This window comes from Penicillium crustosum (genome assembly GCF_028827405.1).
Source record: "Penicillium crustosum strain IBT 35664 chromosome Unknown utg000003l_segment0_segment0, whole genome shotgun sequence".
NCBI classification, from domain to species: Eukaryota; Fungi; Ascomycota; class Eurotiomycetes; order Eurotiales; family Aspergillaceae; genus Penicillium; species Penicillium crustosum.
In genome coordinates, this window is record NW_026623124.1 from 3073846 (window position 1) to 3096909 (window position 23064).

The window sequence follows — 23064 nt, forward strand, 5'->3', positions numbered from 1 at the left end:
TGGAGGGGAAAGATTTGAGTAATTTGGAGATGGCTTAATAAGCCGCGGGCAGGAGCTGATAGTTGCCTGAGGCATAAATTGATAACACCCCGATCCATGGATGTCTTTTTGGGGTCTTCTTTTAGATGCGTTTTTTCCAAAATACCTTTTCTGCTTGATAATAACTCTGGAGAATAACCATTAGCTATAAATCTGATACCAATAGTGGGGATATTTGCATGGAGTAGACATGTCGGGTGTATCACTCTGTGATATATATTTTTGGATGGTCATATCAGAGGTACATTAGTTAGAAATACACAAAATGTAAACCTATGACATGGGCATTATCACCACTGCCATAGTTCAGATAAACAAACAGGAAACATTGAAATCACCTTTCCTAGATATTTACTTTTACAATCCACCGGAGGCCTAGGCTTGCGTTGAGCATCAACGACAGGAGATTGCGTTCCGGAAGCGGTTCCATGATGATCCCCAAGCAGACCCGTTATTAGTGAGTTGGAGGAAAGCGATTATCGGTTTGTGATTATTGGATGGGTCGGCATCTAGCCTGAGAATAGTGACACATGAAAGTCAAATGTGAACATCAAAACATGGATCTTGGACGAAAATAAAAAAATTAGAACTGGCTAAAAGAAATGGATATTCTCAAATACTGTCTTGGTTATTGAATACTTAACCCAGCCGAATCCGTAGTTAAATCCATCTCATTATCAAGTAATCGCACACGGCTGAAGGATCGGAGTATACTAGTCTTAACTCCGATGTCGTAGGAGTCTCAAAAGGAATAGACGAAGAAGCAGGTTTGGGCCTCACCACTAAAGTAAACTGATTTGAAGAATTATTTATATTTATCTCAACTTTTCAGAATACATAGAGCACTCTGCACAGGGTTGGATTTACGAGATCTTGCCCGATCGTCAAGGATTTGTCCATTGACATGGTAGTACATTTAGTGGGTCTTTGCGCATGCAGGCCACCCCCGGACATTTACGCCTGCACGGACGAATTACTTATCAGAATTGACTTGTTCTGCTCGAGGAAGATGATCTACAACAGTACTTTGTATAGAGAACGATAACAGGTAGGAAAGAAGCGGTCACGTATAAGACAACGTAGAAAAGAGGATTTCGACCGCAGATACCAAGCTCAATGCATTCCGTTCACAGAATAGTAGGATTATTATTAGTAGCCAAAGTTGCACTGCTTGTGTGGCATATGATTTATCGAGTATTGGGAACACTCGGTCCTGCATGTACGATGTAGTATGATTTGATGTCTGTGGCGAAATAGGTTTGACCGCAACTTTGAAATTGCCACCCTTTATTTTACGGACACAGACTGCACCGCAAGATTTCCCTTTTTGGAAGAAATTCCCCGTTTCTGATCGAATGCATGGATCTATTGGGGCAATGAATGGTTCAATGTATCGGCCAGAGTACCTGGAGATGGTATTGAACGCTCTCGCATAATCTAGAAAGCATGCAACGCCATCCACACGTGGTTGGTAAGACAGGGGTTATCTTTGCCTGATAGGTACTCCGTATGCTCCGTGCAGTATCCTCCGATGAGACAATTCAAACGAAATTATTAGCAATACTATCCACCAGGGTATGTTCGTTATCAATAACCTAGGAGACCCGTTGTAGGGCTTTTTGCAGCGGGGGTTGGCTAAGCGGAGGGGGGCGGAGACTACTGTACTTAGGGAGTTTCAGATATTATTTGCCAATGTACTTTTGGGAACAGAACCATAGTACGGAGGAGTAAGTCCATTTTACGAATGATCTCGCAATGTGATTCGTGATTTTAAATCCGAGGCAGCCAGTCAATTTGGGAGGCGTAAGTCAGGCGTTGGGCATGAAAGAAAATAATTAAAATTTGGTTCAATTTGGGCGTCAATAAGTGGGTTTTGAGTCTCATATGCTTAGAAATATTATTGGTATCACGAGTGTGATCATACTGATTATTGGATCTTCCGACCCTAAGTAGCTAGCACACTAGTTCGTGCACAGTTGGGGTTCGATGTACTGTACTCCGTACTATCACTTAAGATTTCCCAAAGATCAGCACAGACCGTAGCGCGTACTCGGCTCCGATCACAAATCGTAAACAATACATCGGAATTCTAAACCGATAGCAGATACGGAGTATGCAGATAGAGGGGGAAAGTGGTCCATTGACGATCGCTCCGATGTGTGAATAAAATAAAAATAATAAGGATGACTGGGGTTCGGAGGATCCCCGCTCTATTGGTATGCTTGTCATTCGGTGGATCAGGGGCTCCAAGCGACGCAGATCAGCGCTGGTGGCACTTACACCGCTTGTCCTGACGTTAAGGGCGAAAGCCCTTATCGTGCAGATTGTATGGGGAAGGTAAAAAAAAGGGTAGATTTGAAGGATAGATTCGAGAAATTCCAGAAGTATAAAAGAATGGGAGATGGAAGAAAAGGCTCCATAGAAAAGAAAAGGAGGAGATAGACCCGTGGAACGAGAACAAAGAAAAAAGAATAATCCATGGGTGAGCAGTTCACGAACCATTTTTTCACTAAGCCCCTATTTTATCTTATTTCTAATTCCTAATTTCTGATTTCTGATATTGGGAATCTAATTCTTTCTGTCTATGGGGTCCTATCTCCTTTCGACTGTAGTTTCAACATTCAGGTACAGGCGCCTAACCACCCTAGAGGGCGATCCGCTGTCACATCTTCGGGCACTTTGGTCACTTCGGTCTCCACAGGCTGTTAAGAGGGGCCAAATGCACCTGCAGCTGCCACGCTCTGGTCGACCAGCGCATTGAAAAATCCCCCCCCTTGCTGGAATCCTAGCATAATGGTTTCTTTCGTGTATAGCCCAGGCTGTCTCCAGTCCACCATGCAATTGACCATTCGTAGCGTCTACAAGGCCTCGCGGGAAGCTATAGCCCATCGAATACCCCGGGCTCTTCCCGGGACAAAAGCGCCCAGGTTGTACAGACGACGGAGGCTCTCCAATCAATCGAACCCGATCAATTTCTGAGTAATTGCTGGCTGATCATCTGTTGTGGTCGTTAAGTTGTGTCGGTGATATCTATAGTAGGGGAACATATATTGTTTTGGCGCCTCACGCGGAGAGAGAGAGAGCGTGGAAGCAATGAATTTCTATAACCTCGAGAATACACAACATAAATACATATGTAAAATCCAAAAGATCAAAAGATCACTTCCCACTTAAGTCCTGAATAAAAACAAAAAAAGAAAAATAGTAGAAACAAATCGCCAAAAAAAAAAAGAAAAAAAAGAGAGCACAGTCATCTCCTAAAAAGGATCTCCCCGCTCTGATCTGGACTCCCAGCCATTTTCTTCCCCCCTCTTCCTCTTCTTCCCTTTCCCTCCCTCTGCAACTCGCTTTTGTACAACAGTTTTGTATCGTTCGTTCGGGTCATTGTTAGGTTGTATTTCCCCGTCGCGCGACACGCTCATTTCGCCCGCGCCTCGATCCCTCGGTGTTCGCTAATCGGAGCGGTAAGAGGAGCTTTATCCCACTCTGCAACTCCCTGCTGATCTCCGCACCGTCAGGTACCCACGATATTTCCTGTCAAAATTGCCCATAGATGACTTGCGCAGCTTGAAATCGCATAGCACTTCTCCCATCAACCAGATTTGACTCCTCTCGAGGCGTTCATTGTGTGAGTTAGGCCCTTTTTGCGAGCGCAGATCGTCTCCGCCTGGCGCCAACCCCTCAGCCCCTCTCTCGATTTCCCCTTGCTTGAGACGCCGACGACACACACACACCGCCAGCCCACCCTTTCCTCCCACTCGGTTATTCCCCGGCCACTGGAGGACGTCGCGTCACGCTATCTGGGGCTTGTCGTAATTGCTTCCCCGGACAAGCTCTCCTAAAAACCCGTTTTTTTTTTCTTTGGGCGTCAACAAATCCCTATATTTGCTGACCAGACGTCATTTTTGGTGTATAGTTGAACAATTCGGCCTGCCCACAATGGCCTTCAAGCACGGGCTGAGTGAACGCCTCGACGAGCTGCGATTCCCATCCCCACGATCCCCGCCCTCGGAGTCTGCGTTCCCTGGGTACACATCTCTTTCCCCGGGTCATTCGAACTTTGGATCCGGCTTCTCATCTCGCCCGGCTGGTGATGTCCGAGCGAATCTGCAGCGTCGGTTTACGACCGATTCCAGCAAGTTCTCGTCATGGAATTATCTGAATCCAAGCCCGGTATCTGGCTCGAGCTCTGGCTCTGGTTCAGGCCAGATGCAAGATCCAGTGGATCTGTTGTCCTCGGTAAGATTGAACTTTCTATTTGAGTTAGCGATTATTCCCCTGCATTGAACCCACGTACCTGTCTCGTTCCCATTGGATATTTGGTCGGCGATGAGTGGAGATGTTTGAATTGGTGTCCTGGTTGTCTAGCCCGGGATGATTCTTGAAATTGCGGATGTCTTTGAAAGTTTCGTCAGCTTCCAGCATATCGCGCCGTCTGTGTGTAGCTTCTAGTTGACGGGGCTGCCGCTATTCATCCGCCGCTATTCATCCACCGCCATTCATCGACCACCATTCATCATTTTTATTTTTCTCATTCAATTGCCCTATTGTTCCTATTTGTCAGTTCCCTTCTCCATTTCATCAGTCAAACAAAACCGGTGAAGTGATTGACATGATTGATGCCTATTGGTACTTCAACTCCACCCAATCTGAGGCTATTCAAACGTCAAATCGATTCGTGCCTGTTAGGCTGCAATCCGTTCTGGGTTGGTATAAAAATTTCAACTGCACATCTCCCCTTCGCTTCTTCTTTTTATTTGCTGCCTCATAATTCCCCCATCTGTTTCAAATCTTCGGATCCGAACAAGTTCGCTGCCTGTGCTACCGGATCTGCTTCATTTGCCGTTGATTTCGCGTTACATTCGCGTACATTCCCATTACTTTCCTGACTTGATATCGTGCGTTCGGTTCGTGTTTCCTCATGCCAGTGATTGCTCTTGTGGTCCTATGAAGATATCTGCTTTTTGGTGTCTTTTGAACTGTCTTTTGAAGTGTCTTTCCAAGCCTCTTTTGTGCAGTTCTGATCGGTTTTGTCAATTGAGTTGTTTGAGACTTGGACACTTTCCTCTCACTTCGTTCAAACTGATATCTTTCCTAAACTTCCCCGCTCTTGCTTGAACGTCTCAATTCTGGGAATTATATCTGACCTCTTGAGCAGTTTGAGAAAAAGAGACAGCACATCGAGTACATGCGTGAACAGAAACGCCGCTTTGAAGAAGATATGAAAATCCTGGATCTTCAGCACGCTCGCGAGAAGCTGGAGATGGACCAGCTCGCTCGGGACTTGGCTCAGGCTGGCATCTCTGGCCCAGTCAGTGAGCCGACCACCCCACCTGAGTACCGTGATACTACTGTCTCGAGTGCCTTTGGCCGCCCTGCTCGTTTCTCCACTTCGAGTGTGACCTCTTCTCCCGGCTTTTTCAATGCTTTTGCTCCTTCAACCTTGACTTCGCCCCAAGCTGCTTCCCAGCCCACCCAGCCATCGATAGACCGATTTGCTGGACACTCTGTCCCTGGTTCACGCCGAAATTCCGAGAAGGACGACTTCCTTGCCGATCCTACTTCTCCTTTCCGATCCGGCCCATCGTGAGTGAAACCCCGTTTTTCGAGTTGTGATATCCAGAGCCTAGCTAATATCTATTTTAGTGCTGCTCATCGATACTCGCTGCCCTCCGGTAACCAGAATGGCCACTCTCATCGGTCTAGCATCTCCGCGTTGAATGGATCACGCCTTGACAGCTTTAACGTTCCCAAGTATCTTTTCCCTAGTGACGAAGACAAGCCCCACAACCATCTGAGGGAGCTGGAACGCCTGTCAACCCCTGACATCAAGAGCTACATCAAGTTGACCGAGCCTGATGACAAGTTCCCCACCCTGTCCCGTCGTGGTGACTCAAACATGGTAAGTTTCCCAACATTGAACACAGCAGCCTGAATCCTAATCATTTGGCTAGTTGTCTGCGAACCCTGATGCCCATGATCTCGCCAATCCTCGTGCCACAGGCGCCGAAAATTATTCCAACCACAGTCGGCACCGGTCGTCTCACCAGAGCATGCCGCAGAACATTCACAGCTTCGGGCGCTTGGACCAGCTGGCAAGCCAGAATAACGAGGATCACGGCAACTCTGTTCACACCTCACGCCACAGTGCTCGTCGTTCCATGGGAAGCCAGATCACCTTCCACGATGACCGCCACGAAGAGACAGCAACTCCTGTTGCCTCGAGCCGGCCCAATGCTTTGCAGTCCTCATACTCAACTAATGATTTGCCTACTATCAAGGGAAATGGAGCTGGAAACGCTATTACTCCCCCAAGACCCACAATGAGCACATGCATCAGCACAACACAAGCATGGGTCGGATTCCCCAGAGTGGTGTGAATAGCCAGGTCAAGACCGAGTTCGATGAGACCGAGTTCTATGGCAATCAATCGACTTTGCACGCGAGCGCTCCACCCTTTGGGCCTCAGCTCACTTCGGCTGTATCTACCAACCACGTTCCCAGTTCGATTGTTCAAATGGGGTTGCCATTCCAAGTCCCTGCAGTTCCTGGCTTCAATTATGGAGTCCAGCCCTATGTCGGCCAAGCAGCTCCCATCAACGGTCATATGCAAAACTTTGGAGGAGCTTCTGCTTATAACAATGCCTATTCTGGCTATGGTCCTGGGTTCCGCTTCAATGAACCTGCTGCCCGAGGCAGCATGGCTCAGCGTCGACAGGAGAATGATGCGACCCAGCTTACTCGTTTCGGCAACTACCCCTTGGAGCATTATAAGGGTGAGTTGTACAGCCTGTGCAAGGACCAGCATGGTTGCCGATACTTGCAACGCAAGTTGGAGGAGCGTAACCCAGAACACGTGCAGCTGATTTTCAGTGAGACTTACATGCATGTTATTGAACTTATGACCGGTACGAAATACAGAAATCCTGCCCTTTAACCCTATCATCATTACTAACCTTTCTCCTTGAGCAGATCCATTTGGCAATTATCTTTGCCAGAAGTTACTCGAATACTCCAACGATGAACAACGCACTGCCTTGATTAACAATGCTGCCCCTGAGTTAGTCAAGATTGCCCTGAACCAGCATGGAACTCGTGCATTGCAGAAGATGATTGAATTCATCTCGACCTCTGAGCAGACTCAAACAGTCATCGAGGCGCTGCAGAATTCCGTGGTTGATCTGGTACAGGATCTGAATGGCAACCACGTTATTCAGAAATGCCTCAACCGCCTCACTCCTGACGATGCCGAGTTCATTTATGAGGCTGTCGGAGGCAATTGTGTTGTTGTTGGTACTCATCGCCACGGATGTTGCGTCCTTCAGCGTTGCATTGACCATGCTTCGGGTCATCAGAAGGCTCGTCTGATTTCGCAGATTACCTCGCACTCGTTTGCTTTGGTCCAGGATCCCTTCGGAAATTATGTTGTGCAATACATTCTGGACCTTGCGGAGCCTAGCTTCACCAACCCACTGTGTGCTACCTTTGGAGGCAATATTGCTCAGCTGTCCAAGCAAAAGTTCAGCTCCAATGTGATCGAGAAGTGCCTCCGGACTGCTGATAACTACATGAAGCGTGAAATGATTGAAGAATTCCTCATGGGAAATGAGCTTGAAAAGATGTTGCGTGATTCATTCGCAAACTATGTTGTTCAGACCGCCATGGACTTCTGTGATCTCGAGACTCGCAACCGCATTGTGGAGGCTGTTCGTCCTATTCTTCCGTCTATCCGTCAGACTCCCCATGGTCGCCGTATTGCTGGCAAGATCATGGCTGCGGATACCAACGGCCGCAGCAACGGTAGCAGCGCTACTACCAGCGGCCAGGCCACCCCTAATGAGATGAGCACCACTACTGCACAGATCCCCAAGAACTTGCTGCAGAAGCCATTTACTTACCATCAACCTGGTACTCAAAGTACTCAGTCTTCGAGCTCATCCGGTGGATACAGCAACCAGACCTATGTTCCTCAATCCTCCCAGAGCTCTGTCTCTAACACTCCTTCCGGGCAAAGTGACACCTCGTCTGTTTACACTACGCCCACCCCCCCAGCTGTCCGTGAAGCTTGGGCCGCAGCAAATCCAGAACTACTTCTGATTGGGTCTGGGATACCCACATCAGTGCTTGTCTTTCACAACCCCAGTGTACCCATAGTGAGACGATGCGACGAAACCTTTTTTTTTTTTTTTCTTTCACGATTTTACGGTTACTTATTACACTGTCATCGAACTGGGCCCACATCAACTGCACATGCTATGATCATTTATCCCATGATTTACCACAGTTGCGTTTTACTGCATACACCTTTGAAGCAATGTGCCATGATCATTGCATTTGGCCCATGTTGCATACTGCATACCTTTCATGAAGCGACCCGTGCATGATGCAGACATCGTTGGAACTATGTTCCTCTGCTCCGTTTACCCCCAACATCTTGTATTTCTTGTTTTTCCCTTCCCCCCTGGTTTTCCTCCCCCAATGCCTTGCATGCCCATGCCTGGGTCTTGAGGGTATCTGGCGATGGTTTTGGATCGTTCCTTGGAACAATCTGGTATCATATTGCCTTGATTTGAGGACTGGTTCTTCCAGCTTGGGTTGTTTTTGCTTCTTTTTTTTTTTCCTTTTTCGCTTCCACATTGTGATTTTCAACTTTTATTTTTACCCCTTCATCGTTGTACTTTTGCGCCTTGCTCTTTTCGAACTGCGTTTTGTGTTGTGCCCGTTCTTTTACATTGGTTCATTGTTGCATGCGAGCTGAGCTGAGGGTTGACATTGCAATGGCTCTGGAGCCTTTGTCTCTCAATGTCCTTGGTTATTTCCCGGCTAGCTTGCTGCTTCTTGATGATGGGAGCTATTTGGTCTTTGGGCCAGATCTTCATCATACGTGATCCTGCACACACTTTTTGCATGTATTTTAGCAATGGAAAGCTGAATTAAGTTTTCATACAATTTTCTCCATTTCCAACGCTAGTAGATGTCCAATTCCCTATTTTCGTAATTCCTTTAGGTTTGTCGCCAAATCTGCAGCGCGACGCGTGATCACGTGAGTGCCAAAGGAGCCGCCCTGCGGAGGTTTACCAAGTTGCCGCAACTTGCTTTTGACACAATTCAGCCTACAAGGTCCGAATCAAACTGACTGGGCCTCTCATGCTACCAAAGGAGGTTGCCAGCTCTTTGAGCACACAATGGCCTTGTCGCGATGTTCAGATGCGGCAGCTAGCCAGTCTGTTTAGTGTGAGTTTACTATGCCGACAATAATTCCTTGCATTCGCCAATCATGAAGAAAATGGCTGACCTCCAACGATATTTGAATAGCCCAATGTTCCTAGTCCTTCAACATTGGTTGTTCATGGTATCTCTGCAACCTGCAAATCGACCATCCTCCGGGCCGTTCTCGCTACCCTCGCAGTGCCGCACGCCATTGTCAGGAGCTCGGAATGCATTACGGGGCGGCATCTCCTGACAAAAATCATATGGAACACACTAGAGTCCCTGGGACAGAAGGAAGAATGGGAGAAATCCGGCAAGGGAAGATGCGAGCACGTCAGTGGTCTTGCGGTCTTGCTTGAGGAGTGCCTGGCAGCGAGGCCCGTTGAGAACCAAGGGAAATTCGTGCTGGTGCTGGATGAGATTGACAGGCAAAGAGAGGCGCCGCATACTCTGTTGTCAGCGCTGGCACGGCTAGGCGAGATCGTGAGTTATGGCTTTGGAAGACATTTGCTGGGTGTGGAATGTTACGGCTAACCAGATGATTTGTAGATTCCGTCTCTCTGTGTTGTTTTGGTCCTCAGTTCGACCCCACGGCCTTTGTTCCTCCAAAGTGCAGCGGTTCCGCACGTCAGCTTCCCTCCCTATACCCGCAAGGAGGCCATCCACATTATTCTCAGCTCGAATGTGCCGGTCGTGGATGGGTTGCCCGATGAAACCTCCTCGCGGGTTTACCCGTACTTTGTATCGACAGTCTACGACTCATTGGTTGGACCGACAGCAGGTTCCATACCGGATTTCCGGTCCATATGTGACAGATTGTGGCCTCGATTTGTTGCGCCTGTAGTGAATGGCGAAACACCCCCAGGCGGAAACAACGAGTGGGATTTCTCGCGGCTGCTTGTTAAAAACAGAGTCATTTTCCGACACCAGGGCGAGTCTGCGCTTGTGCACCGCATTGTCCCCGACGAGACTCCTGCCGGTGTGAAAAGGGCCCCGCTGGCAAAGACCTTGATGCCTTCGGCTCTCCCTTCTCTGCCATATTTCTCGACTTTGATCCTCACGTCCGCATATCTGGCCTCGCACACTCCCCAACGACTGGACACAATCTTCTTCTCCAAATTCTCCTCGTCATCCCTTTCAGCCCGAAACAAGCGTGCCCACCACCGCCGACGTTTGAAGGTCCTCTCCCAAGCCCAGGCAGAAGAGAGACAAGCCGCAAACGACGACCCTTCAACCCCCAAGAAAGGAAAGCGAACCAAAACCCGCATCACGAAATCAACCCTCTCCTCCGCCTTCGCGACCTCCTCGGCTACCACGTCCGCCATCGGAGGTGGCGCAGGCATCGCTGGCCCGTCTACAATCCTTACGGCCCGTCCTTTCCCACTAGAACGTCTCCTTGCTATCTACCATGCGATCGACCCGAACCCCCCCGCAACCCCGCTTCGAGTTGCAGCCGTCGCAGACCGTATCTACGCCGAACTGGCAACGCTGCGACGTCTGCGGCTCGTTGTCCCTGCCGCTAGCCATAATGCTATGGCGACGAGCAGTGGAAATACCACTGCTGATGCGGGAGATAAGTGGTGTGTCAATGTTTCTGGTGACTGGGTCGGCGAGCTGGCTAAGGGTATTGGTGTCGAGGTTGGTGAGTGGTTGGCTGGTGGTCTGGACTGATTTGTTTTTTCTTGGGGATGAAGGAGTACTGTCGGAGCTGGCGAAGCTGACTTGGTCCTTGTTCTGGCGCTTTGTTCTTGCATTTGTCAACGGGAGTTCTTGGCTTATTGGCCTTGCATTGGGTACTGGTTTTACTTGCGGTTAGGTCAATTATACCCATGTTATCATTTTACTTGATCATTGCCTAAATCCGTATGGTAGTAAATTGTTTGAAGCAGCTTGTAAATTATGGCATTGCTACAGCCCGTGATCATCATGATATCTCTTGAATAGCTAATTCCTACTGTGTGCACAAGGGGGTAAAGTTGCAATATATCTTGAAGATTTGACGTCGGATATCCTCCAATTTACATACCATAATGCATGCTTACATGCAGAAAACAACCCATAAATCCGCCTGCTGCGTTCGAACGCTAACGCAGAATAACAACCTTGGAAACTAGTTCAAGAAACATCGCCAATAAACACCAAAGATTATGCGCAAAATCCTCATGCCAGAGAAAGTTGAACGACCGAAAAAAAAAAAAAAAAAAAACAAACAGCCCCCAAACCCAACCGACTCCTACCAGGTCCACTGCTCAACTGCATCATCCGTGCCGACCAACAAACTCGGTCCTTGTGGGCCCCGCCACTCTGGGGTATCATTGCCATACTCGAATCGCACACAGCTAGGTGGGGAGGAGTATTGATGCCTCGTGAGAGGCGAGGAGACCTGCAGTCCGGTTTGGAGAGAGAAGAGCTGAATTTTGCAGTACTGGGAAGCTAAAGTGAGGTCTATGTCAGTATCCGATGAACTGGAAGTTGGGCTATTCTGATATTCAAAGGAAACATACGACTAGCCAGTAGACCGAGCTCGGTGCTCAGGTCGAAGGTTGGAATTGGAAGTGACGAGAAATCGGGGAAAGTGAGGTAAGGCTTCGATGAGTCCTGAGGTTTAAGCGCCTTTGGCGCGAAGCGTAGGTCGTACATTTGTAGCTGAGATGAAAATATTAGTATCCGGGCGTTGTGTCGCGGAGGGGAAAAAGGGAAGAAGAGTGAGTAGAGCTACATACCGAGCGAGGTCCCGCCGCCACGAGCCGGTACTCATCCACCTGTTTCATTTCCATCACGGAATCGTTGTGTTGGAGGCGCGTGGCACTGCCACCACTGCGCAGGTCATGGAGGAAGATCTTGGAGTTTTTCTGTCCCGCTGCAATCACGTCCTGTGACATCCATTCCACGGCATGCACGCTGTGTTTGCTCTGGCTGCGGTCGGGGCGTCTGGTGTTAGTGGAAACCGTATTGCCCTTGAATGGCTTCTTCGATAGGCTCCAATGACTGATCGTACCCTCTAGCGTGTGGAGTCCTTCTGAAGTCCCTATGGCGAAGTGGGCACTGGAGCCTGTGGGCTGGGCCGCGGAGCACCAGAAGGACATCGGATAGTGGGGTTTGATCCGAATTGGATGAGAGACTGGGAAGGTTCGAGTCAGTAGTGTGTCTTAAGATATAGATGCATATGGAATCTTACATGTTGGCCAGCGGTAGTTGCCGCCCTCGTCGGGCTCTGGGAGGAGATGAGCCGAAAGGAAACAGTCACCTTGCGGTCCTTCGTTCATTGTCGCACTGGAGCTGTTAGCGACAAGTCTGTAGGATAGCTTTCTAAAGAGACATACAGTAGGTATCCTGTGTGGCTCAAAGACATCGATCCTAACTAGAAGGGGTGTTAAACATGCTTTCAGAGGAAGGAAGTGTGCTGGGGTGAATGTGCTCACCCAGTACGGCTCTCTGAATAACACCCGTTCCATAGTGTGATCGTATCTCCACTGTGACTCGTCAATGTCAGGGAAACAGACCCTGTTCTCTGGTTAGTAGTGATTGACATCTGATAGCGACAATTCCACCAACGTACGATACAGACGATTCATATCCACGAGCCGAACCTTGTCATGCATGTTAGCCACGTATCGGGATAACAAAAGCCAATGAAACTCACTAGCAATCAAAGTTCCAGAACGTGGGTTGCGCAAGACATGTCGGATGCTGTATGAGTTGGGCCATGGTTCAAAACGATGGAGTTCCCCACGATGCAGTTGGCTGGCTTGAATGCGAGCCTGCTGGTCTTGCCTGATACGGGAGGAGGTTTCAACAGCTCCAACCTCTCTTTGGAGATGAAGTAAGGGATGCTTCAACGATGCTGCCTTTCTGATCGTCTCTTTTTCCTCACGTTGTTTCAATCGTGCCTTGTTCTCTCTTGTCTGTGATTGATTAGCGAATGGCATAATACACACAGGTCCATCTTACTGACCGTCAGCTCAGACCGCTTCCGCTTCACAGATTGCTGTGAATATTGTGCATTTGGAGCTGCAGCATGGTTGGCTTGAATCTTGAAGTATTTCTTCTTCTCCGGGTCTGTGATATTTAGTCAGTATGAGTTGACACGGAGGTTAGTGAGTGTAGCGGGGTAGTTGACCACCGCACAGATACAACAGTAGCCCAAAGGCTAGACAGGAACGATGCAGCTTTTGTGTGTGACTGGCACACAGCAGCACGCCCCTCTTACGTACTGCCATCGCGTACCTCGACAGAAGGGAAGAAACGCATCAAAACATGACTTACCATAATAGAACCCCGGGATCTCACGATTCATGGTTGCTGATGACGTGCGACGTTGAAAGGCAAAGATCAGAGAGAATGCACAAAGAAGGAGAGGAATCCAGCTATGTTCAAGTTATCGAAATGGTCATGAGACTTCTCACTTTTCGAGTGTCTAGCACACACGAACAACCATAGTGTATTCGACCGCAATACAGACAAACACGAACCAAACTCAAAGATCAGTCTATTTAATTAAGCATATGAGATGCGGGGAATCTCAAATCGATTTACATGAACACGCAGTTATCAGACGACTTTGAATCTGAAGGCGCGGGAGTGACGTGGGGCTTATGTAATTCTTCACCCATGCCTTAGGCCACAACTTTTATACCTGCCCTAAAAGACGACGACGCTGATTATATACAATGACCATTTTTGTTTTGGACTTTATTTTGGACTTGAATTTATTTTATCTAAATGCTATCTTACATTAGGTATGTATGCTCTTACTTTAATTGATTTTACGATAGTGAATATCGAACTTGCCAATGAATCATATGAAGGATCGCACTTTCCAATTGCACTAGAATCTAGATACTGGAATTGGAACTCATAAATACAAACTACCGAATTATATTCCCTGGAATTCACTTAATATCTACTGCAAGCAACTGAATTGAATCGTAAAAGAACTTGTTCGACTTGCCTACATGTATCTAGGCCGCGGAGATGTTGACATAGGCAACGCCAACATTGGAACAAGTAATGTTCCAAGATTGTTGCTGCATAACCTCCCGAGGTCGGGATCTCCAGGCTCCGATAAGCTGATAAGATACCCCCCTTTGCCTTTTCAACAACTTTATTTGGCGGTGTTATGAATCCAATTTCTGCGCGTCAACCTCTCAAGACCGCGATGAAGTTGACCCAGGCAACGCAATGCGAACAAGATGGTTCTTTGTGCCGTATCCTAAGAACTTATTCCAAGGCTCCTATAGGCTTGTATACAACCTCCAAGCGTACCATTTGAAGGACCGTGGTCTCATTGCTGTGGTATCGATGAATTCCCATGAACGGAGAGCCAATTGTAGACAGTATCAGCTTATTCACTGTAGGACGATGAAGGACAGTGTAAACCGAACAAAGCGAAGGCAGGCGTCGGCAGTTGTAGGCAGGCGTCTGTAATGAAAAATTCCCACGATGCTCGCTGGCGCCTAGTCATCGAGGGTCGCTCCTTCGACATAAATACCTCCATCCTCGGCGGTCCTCGGCGGTCCCGTTTCTTTCTTCTGCGAGACTCGCAACACCTCTTGCTCCATCGACATTTGCCATCACAGCACTCCGGAACATAGCATAAAACACTGTTTTCAGGTGAGTATGTTGCTGGGTTATCGTTGCTTCATTTTTTGAAAGATTGTTGTATTTGTCTGAAGGCAAGCATCCGTCTCTTGTGCCTTCCGGCTGTGTTCCATCTGTATCAGACTAATGATGTATCACCTCACATCTCTTGTATGAATGTATGAATGTATGAAGTGCATTTTTGTCTTGCGGTTTCGAGGTTTCACAGTTTGACAGTTTGCTGATTTCTTTCAGTCTTTGCCGCCGTTTCGCCATCATGGCCAGGCCCAAGTCTGACCTGATGGATAAACGAAACGCGCCGCTCAGGAGTCATCCTCCGAACAACCCTCCAACTCAAGTCCTCACGGACGAGGATGGATCCCGCGGCGTTGTTCTTCCGCTGCCTGAAAGTTTGTTGTTTGACGAGCAACGCGGCCGTTCTGAGGAACGGAACCAGCACCGCAACCAATCTGTCAGTCCTTTCAAGCGTCGTGACCATTCTGAATTGCCTCCTATCCAGACCAGTGGCCTGGGAGGATTGATTCCAAAGTCCTCGACTGGCCATCTGAATTATTCGGACTCGGATACCAACGAAGAACGACCTTTCCTGACCAAGCTTCTCAACAAATCTCCGTTCCATTCGAAGAGAGCCACCATTCTCGGAGAAGAAAGGCAGGACGATAGCCAGATGCCACACAGTGCTTCCCAAGAGGCTAAGGATGAAGAGGAATACCACAAGTTTTGTGTCAGCTTGAACAACAGCTTGAACAATAGCTTGGAGGATGATTCTCCCATTGATGAGAATGGGGAAATTGAGCATTGCGACAGCATGGTCGACGAACAGAAAGATCAAGTTAAACTGTTTCGTTCCAGTCTGCTTGCCGGTGCCAAAGCCCAGGAAGATCGACGTGCCCGTTCTAAACGGACTCCGACGCCCCCTGATCATCTTCACGTTAGTCTTGATTTGGCTTCCGACCATGACATGAATGATCCGATCGTCACCGAGAGCAAAGACAGCGTCATTGGTGTTCAAGAACATGACAGCTTTTCTCTCCCCGAGACTTTGAAACCCAATACCTCTTTCCAGGAAGAGAGCGAAGAGTCTCTGGACTGCCTCATTAAAGAACTGGAGGCTGAAGATGGAAGCGAACCTGACGTGGATGCCATGACGATCCGAGCTGGGCAAGTTCACCCATACCCGCCTTCGCTGTTGGACACCAAGGCCAATGAGGGCCTCGACGACGCAGAGGTGGCCGCCCGGCGCAAGAAGTATGGCTGGAATCGCATGAACGAACAGAAACGGAATCATTTCATGAAGTTTATTTCTTTCTTCAATGGCCCGGTCCAGTGGGTCATGGAGGTAAGCAAAACCATTCATTGACCACTATCATGTGGTTGGAAAAAAAAGTATATGCTCACAATTCTCTCACAATTCCAGATTGCTATGATCTTAGCTGCCGCCTTGCGAGATTGGATCGATTTCGGAATAATCGGTGCTCTTCTCTTATTGAATGCCGTGGTCGGATTCGCTCAGGAATACCAGGCGGGCAACATTGTCGACAGTCTCAAGGAGACTCTTGCCCTGAGAGCTCTGGCCGTTCGCAACAGTTGCATCGTGGAGATAAATGCTGAAGAGGTCGTGGTTGGTGACATCATTCATGTGGAAGATGTGAGTTTATGGGGACTGAAAAAAAAAAGAAACACATGGAAGCTAATGTTCCTTTTAGGGCACAATCATCGCGGCAGATGGCAGGCTGATGGGTGACGATGCCTACATTCAAGTTGATCAGTCTGGAATAACCGGAGAATCTCTCGCTGTGGACAAACACGAAGGGGATCTTCTCTTTACCTCGTCGGCAGTTAAACGTGGGGCTGGGCTCATGATTGTGACCGCAACTGGTGATCATACCTTTGTCGGAAACGCAGCAGTTCTGGTGAATAAGGCAGGAAATACCACTGGCCACTTCACCCGAGTCCTGCACGCAATGGCGCGCGTTCTTCTGATTCTGGTGCTTTTCACCCTGCTGGTCGTCTGGATCAGCAGTTATTATCGCTCAAACCCGATTGTTCAGATCCTTGAGTTCTCGCTCGCAATCACCGTGATTGGAGTCCCCGTAGGTCTTCCCGTGGTTGTCACCACAACAATGGCCGTTGGTGCATCTTATCTGGCGAAACACAAGGCCATCGTGCAAAAGCTCTCAGCTATCGAGTCGTTGGCCGGAGTGGAGATCCTCTGTTCAGACAAAACGGGAACACTCACCCGAAACAGACTGACATTGGGAGATCCATACATAGCCCCTGGGATGAGTGCAGAAGAGCTTATGTTGACTGCGTGTCTTGCGGCGAGTCGCAAAAAGGGCGGAATCGATGCTATCGACAAGGTGTTCCTCAAAGGTCTCCGCCACTTCCCGTGGGCCAAATCTCGGATCGCCTCGTACAAGACTCTTGAGTTCACTCCATTTGATCCGGTGTCGAAGAAAGTCACGGCATATGTCCAAGATCTGAATGGCGAAAAGATGATCTGCGTGAAGGGTGCTCCTATGGCTATCCTGAGAACAGTGGAGACGGAAACCTCACTGTGCGATCGGTTTTTCAAGGAATATGAGGCCAAGGTTACCGAGTTTGCCAGCCGAGGATTCCGTGCACTCGGAGTTGCCCGCAAGCGTCAAGGCCGGCCATGGGAGATTCTGGGAATCATGCCATGCATGGATCCCCCCCGTCATGACACGGCTAAGACAGTTTCCGAGGCTCAAGAACTAGGACTCTCTGTCAAGATGCTCACTGGAGACGCAGTAGCCATTGCACGCGAAACGGCACGCAGACTAGGTCTCGGGACCAACATTTACAATGCCGAACGCCTTGGTGTCACTGGCGCCGGTTCCATGTCTGGGTCCGAAGTGAACGACTTCGTTGAGGCCGCTGACGGTTTCGCAGAAGTCTACCCCCAGCACAAGTACAGTGTGGTTGAGATCCTCCAGCGACGCGGCTATCTGGTAGCAATGACTGGCGACGGTGTGAACGATGCTGCTTCATTGAAGAAGGCGGATACTGGTATTGCGGTTGAGGGCGCATCCGATGCGGCCCGTTCCGCTGCTGACATTGTCTTCTTGGCCCCTGGTCTTTCGGCAATTATCGAGGCGATCAAGATTGCTCGCCGGATCTTCCACCGTATGTACTCATATGTTGTGTTCCGGATCGCGCTGTCCATTCATTTGGAACTCTTCCTCGGACTCCTGATTGTGATCAAGAATGAGACCCTCGACCTCCGCCTGGTTGTTCTCCTCGCTATCTTCGCCGATGTTGCAACCTTGGCAATTGCATATGACAATGCTACTTATTCTCAGTTGCCCGTCAAATGGAACCAGCCAAGACTCTGGGGAGAATCGATTGTTCTAGGGTTCATTCTTGCAGTCGGGACCTGGGTGACGCTGGGCACCATCCTATTACAAGGTGAAGACGGGGGTGTTATCGAAGGCTGGGGTTCACGAGATGAGGTCTTGTTCCTGGAGATCGCTCTGACACAGAGCTGGTTGATTCTGATAACTCGCGTCAATGGATCTGGATCGGACTCATTTTGGGCTAACTGCCCATCGTTTTACCTTCTCGTCGCTGTGGGTTCTGTCGATCTGACCGCAACTATGATGGCCGCATATGGTGTCTTCGGTGAAAACACATCCTGGTTAACCGTCCTCCGTGTGTGGATTCTTTCATTTGGGGTGACATGTGTCAACGGGCTGGCTTACATCTTGATGCATAACTCGCAAAGATTTGACAACCTCATGCATGGCAAAGGTCCCCGAAAGAAGGGAGAACGCTCCAGGGAAGACTTCGGTAAGTTAACAGAAAATCAATTCTTCCTCACATACTTGACACAGATAACTAACCAGTCATAGGTCTCGACATGCAGCGAATGGCGAAGCAACACGAGAAGAGCAGTTAGTGGTGGGTTGAAACCCCCAGTACTGCAACTAATGGTGAAGATGAATTGATGAAGATGATGAATGGCAAGATGCCTCGATCGATGGATTTTAATGATTTTATCATATCGTGGTGGGGGAACAATGGATGCAAATGGGACGAAGTCTTGTTTCTCATCAGGCGATACTCAGTATCGTGCCTGCAGGTTCTTATTATTATTGGGAAGCTGAACAGTGATTAACAGACCCTAATTCTACCAGTTTTATCTCGAACCCTTTCGTGCTATTGTATCTTCTTTTACTAAACCCTTCGATACAGTATCATTTTTGGAGTGGTAATTGTTGGCACCACAATCCCTCGAAGCCTAAACAGAATTGGCTCGACAATCATTTTTGAAGAAACCTGCAATTTTGAAATCGAATACTCGCCGCGGCCTTACTAGGCAACGAAGGAGCTGCGGTACGATCTTTATTTGGCGGGTATTGACTCGAAACCTGGAATTTAAAGTACCTGAGTAATGGTACTAGGCAACGGTAAATGGAGAGACAGATCGAACAAGCAATTGGGCTTCTCTCGCGAATGAAACCCTCAAAGGCTTACATCGTATGTGGATCACCGATGGTTTACAACCAGCACGCAGTGTTTCACGTTCCATGGTATTTTCATACGTGGGGGAATTCCGTTGAGTTAAGCATATAAAACGCAAGCAACGTGGCTCCATGGAATTTGGACAGCTAACCTGATCATCTGCATACTGGTACTTATCTAGGAATACAGCAACCCACTGGACCTTTTCCCTTTATTTACATGTACATGATGCATGTACATACCCGTGGGTGGATCTGCAGCATGGACACGTCCACAGGCCTGAAAACATCCATGGATATATCTAGAGAGCGACTAAGCATTCATGGACTGACGATAAGCGCCCGGAAGGGTTAAAGTTCTAGGATTGGAAGCTTTCACAAAATATTGCCCTAAAATGACCCTATCGAGGGGGATCTGAGCTCTGTTGGATTTGCTACTGGTGACGTTAATGAACGGGATTATGCAGAAGGTGGTTAAGGGTACTAATCTGCAGATGGAATTATCAAGAACTGAGAGGAATATAATGCAGACTTACAGCGGGGACAACCGATTAACCATACAACAGATCAACAGGAGTTATTTGTTGGAAGTAATACTACAGCCAATAAGCTTCGTGGGCGCAAAGGTTTACCCGTGGACATTTTCAAGTGGGCGGTTGTATTCCAAACTTATTGAAAGGAATAGTCTGGAACAGTGGCCGTTTGATCATGGCTAATAGCACTCCCTGTCCCCTCCCGGATCATACAAGCATTGTCCACGTCAGAGTTAGGGCTAAGAGTATCATTGTGGCTGGGAAAATTGAAACGGAATTCGAATCATTTACCCCAAAGGCAAGGCTAAATTGAAAAAGAGTAAAAGAGATACATGTACATTATTCACGCTGTTTTAAAGAATCCATAGATACAAAAACACTAACTAGGCTTCCCAATAGTATCGAAAACCGGGACCCCCAACTCCACGGAAACCAGTATTGACTTTCACCTCCACAATCCATCAGCCCTGGCTATTAGATCGGCAATAGCTCACTGAGCTCTCACCCCCCACGAAGCTATCTTTGGCCTCGGAGTCAGCCTCCCTCTGGAAGCGCTGTTGTCGGCGGTACATTCGCCAGAAGACAAGACTGCCATGGATCTGGGCCGCGGAGAATGCCACGTGGAGGAGCGGCGTGACAACCTTGAATGCAAGCCGCCACCTGTCCCACGTGCTTGCAAACAGCCACATTGTCACAACCGTCTCGGTGAGTGTACCCAATGCGGTTGTGAAACAGGAGATGAGGAAGACCTTGCTGAGGAAGTGGTGTCGTTCGGGGAAGATGCGGTAAAGAACGATAGCGAAGTGGGGGAATAACTCGAACACGGCGTCGAATGCGCCTAAAGCCCAGGTTTATTAGTATTTTATTTTTCTCTTCGCCTTTAGTCCAGAGTCCTGTCTACCTACCCCAGACAGTGCAGAGAACAAACTCAATATACGCGTCGGGTTCGCGCAACGGTCTCAGACTGATGGCTATGGCAGCCTGTCCAATAAAGATTGTCCCAACATGGTGCATCACGGCAACGGGTGACAACTTCATGCGGTAGATCAACTCGAAAATGTATATCCCAATCAACATTTGTGCCACTATAATCAGGATATCCCCCAGTGTCACTGGAGAGCCTTGGACAAAGGGCGTATTGAATGACGGCCCTTTGCAGAACGCGACACTGACGAACGGGTATGCGGCAACAATCAAGATTATCACTTTGGTAGCACCGGCGATATGGTGATTCACGAAGCCACGACGGTTCAACTCACTCATTTCCGTGTAAATGGAGCCATAGAGACGACGGATGAGGAATCCTTCGAGGATGTAGAAGCGAACAAAGAAGCATATCACCAACACGATGGAGATGATCAAGGCGGAAAATGGTGCCAAATCGGAGATTGGACCTAGTTCTTTTGTGTTTAGAGGAATTGGGCGAGGGTGTCGTGCGTGAATCTCCATTGTTGTGTGTTTTCGTGCTTGTGTGTTTGAAGAGTGAATGTATTTGACAAAGAAATAACGAACGAGATGCGATAATGAGAGATGATACTAACGAGAGTAAAGAATGAAAAGAATCAAGAAAAATCAAAAAGGATAAAAGGAATGACAAGCAAGCCCTGCAATATGCGTTATTTGAAGCACTCGGGGATTGTCGAGTGTGAAATCGGAAAGGTTGTGCCGGGGAAGAGAAAGAGTAGAGGATCGAAGACCGAGGGCCGGGGGAAGGCAACAACCTCACCCCCCGTGCCCGTGGCCAGTAGACCCCGCACGTTGTAGACCCTACACGGCTTTAAATCGGCTGTAAATGTTTCACTGGCTTCATGGGAACACTCAGCCCCACAGAACATACGAACATTGAAGTTACACCATGCTCACACTTTCTGTCTTGGTAGCAGATATCTTTTTTTTTGTCTTACATTGAAATAAACTTTCTACGTGGATTTCCCCGGATCTGAGTTGGTAGATAAGAAATCAAATATGAGTTGCTGTCTCGAACAAGCAGAGGAGAATCAAAATTTGAAATGAGAGATTAAGTGTTAGCCAAGCTTTGTTGGACGGCAGCAAAAGCTTAAGCAGTGGATACTGCAGGTAGGTCTGTATGGTGATTGGCTGCAGTATTCTCCATTCAGGGTCATTTACCTAACTAGTATCGGGTACTTTACCTTTGTTCAGCCCTGTTTAGGCAGCAGAATAAATAACAGGGTTGCCTGTTCAACTGGAGTGGATTCAACGCGGGATCTTACTATATTGAGGGAAATACCTAGGTAGGTATAAATAGCCCAATAATAGGGGGAATTAGGTTGCCTGGAAACTTTCCGGGGAAAAGTCAATTGGCCTATACTCAGAATAAGACAAATAAGACAACTACTCTTTCCATTGCTGTTGACTTATATCGCAGGAAACTTTTATCTCGTTTCGGGATTGTTAGGAGGAAGGACTGTGTGGTGCACGTCGAGGTGCGTGGTGCAATGTGAGATTGATTGAGTAATTGAAGAAGTTAAGCTAAAGACGCGAAGGAAGAGACTAAAAAATCCGACAGGGATGCTGTCGCTAAGCTGTAAAGAGTGCTAATATTGAATGTGACATAGCGAAAAATAACACTGTCATTGTTTGGTAACATTGCAGCTTCCAAGACCTCGATCTGTTGAATGTTGTTCATTTACTCCGGTATTCTGACCCTGGGATCGAGGAACATGAACAAAACTGAGAAATATGTGCATTGCTTTGAGCCCAAATGTTTATTCGCAAATAGACAACTTCACCAGTCACGACGACAGGAGAAAGGATCAGAGAGAAACCCACTAAATTACCGGAATTGCATATCCTATCTCCTCTTGATAATCATCTGCAACCATTCCTTATCCATTATCACGTTGGTTTCTTTTGGTATTGGAAGGTCTCGTGGGAAAATGAGATGAAAGGGGATTATGAGAGGGCCACCGGGCAGTTTGACTTCATCCAGCTCGTTTTTTGAAACCTCAATATGCTGAGATCGACCGGATCTGTGATTGACATGATGCCATACCCACTTGTCAATACTAATAATGGGTCGTTGGCGATTGACCTTGATTGTTATCGCAACATTGGCATTCCCTCTAACAGGTTCAAGCCAGAGATCGATATCACGGCGAAGTCTTCTTTCAGTCTCGGAGGCAGCGATTTCAAAACCACTGTAGGCCACTTATTAAAGAGATACTTAAAAAGATACT

At 48.0% G+C, this 23064-nt stretch overlaps 5 protein-coding genes across 5 annotated transcripts; 3 read left to right on the forward strand and 2 right to left on the reverse strand.

Annotated features, from left to right (window-relative positions):
• Positions 1–3978: 3978 nt before the first annotated feature.
• On the forward strand, positions 3979–8193 carry N7487_008248 (uncharacterized protein; the record flags this gene model as incomplete). The annotated part of the gene is made up of 7 exons (XM_056875978.1): positions 3979–4278; positions 5198–5625; positions 5686–5941; positions 5994–6254; positions 6356–6947; positions 7012–8093; positions 8161–8193. 7 exons carry the CDS (start codon positions 3979–3981, stop codon positions 8191–8193), a joined length of 2952 nt encoding a protein of 983 aa, XP_056728166.1.
• Positions 8194–9186: 993 nt separating this feature from the next.
• On the forward strand, positions 9187–10920 carry N7487_008249 (origin of replication complex subunit 5 family protein; the record flags this gene model as incomplete). Its single annotated transcript, XM_056875979.1, has 3 exons — positions 9187–9273; positions 9355–9732; positions 9799–10920. 3 exons carry the CDS (start codon positions 9187–9189, stop codon positions 10918–10920), a joined length of 1587 nt encoding a protein of 528 aa, XP_056728167.1.
• A 562-nt stretch (positions 10921–11482) lies between these two features.
• On the reverse strand, positions 11483–13546 carry N7487_008250 (uncharacterized protein; the record flags this gene model as incomplete). Its single annotated transcript, XM_056875980.1, has 10 exons — positions 11483–11682; positions 11754–11895; positions 11973–12370; positions 12428–12522; positions 12573–12610; positions 12672–12753; positions 12809–12839; positions 12893–13154; positions 13205–13308; positions 13516–13546. 10 exons carry the CDS (start codon positions 13544–13546, stop codon positions 11483–11485), a joined length of 1383 nt encoding a protein of 460 aa, XP_056728168.1.
• Positions 13547–15106: 1560 nt separating this feature from the next.
• Positions 15107–18769, forward strand: N7487_008251 (plasma-membrane proton-efflux P-type ATPase; the record flags this gene model as incomplete). The annotated part of the gene is made up of 4 exons (XM_056875981.1): positions 15107–16189; positions 16268–16498; positions 16557–18660; positions 18723–18769. 4 exons carry the CDS (start codon positions 15107–15109, stop codon positions 18767–18769), a joined length of 3465 nt encoding a protein of 1154 aa, XP_056728169.1.
• Positions 18770–20328: 1559 nt separating this feature from the next.
• On the reverse strand, positions 20329–21316 carry N7487_008252 (uncharacterized protein; the record flags this gene model as incomplete). The annotated part of the gene is made up of 2 exons (XM_056875982.1): positions 20329–20705; positions 20773–21316. 2 exons carry the CDS (start codon positions 21314–21316, stop codon positions 20329–20331), a joined length of 921 nt encoding a protein of 306 aa, XP_056728170.1.
• Between the last annotated feature and the right edge of the window lie 1748 nt (positions 21317–23064).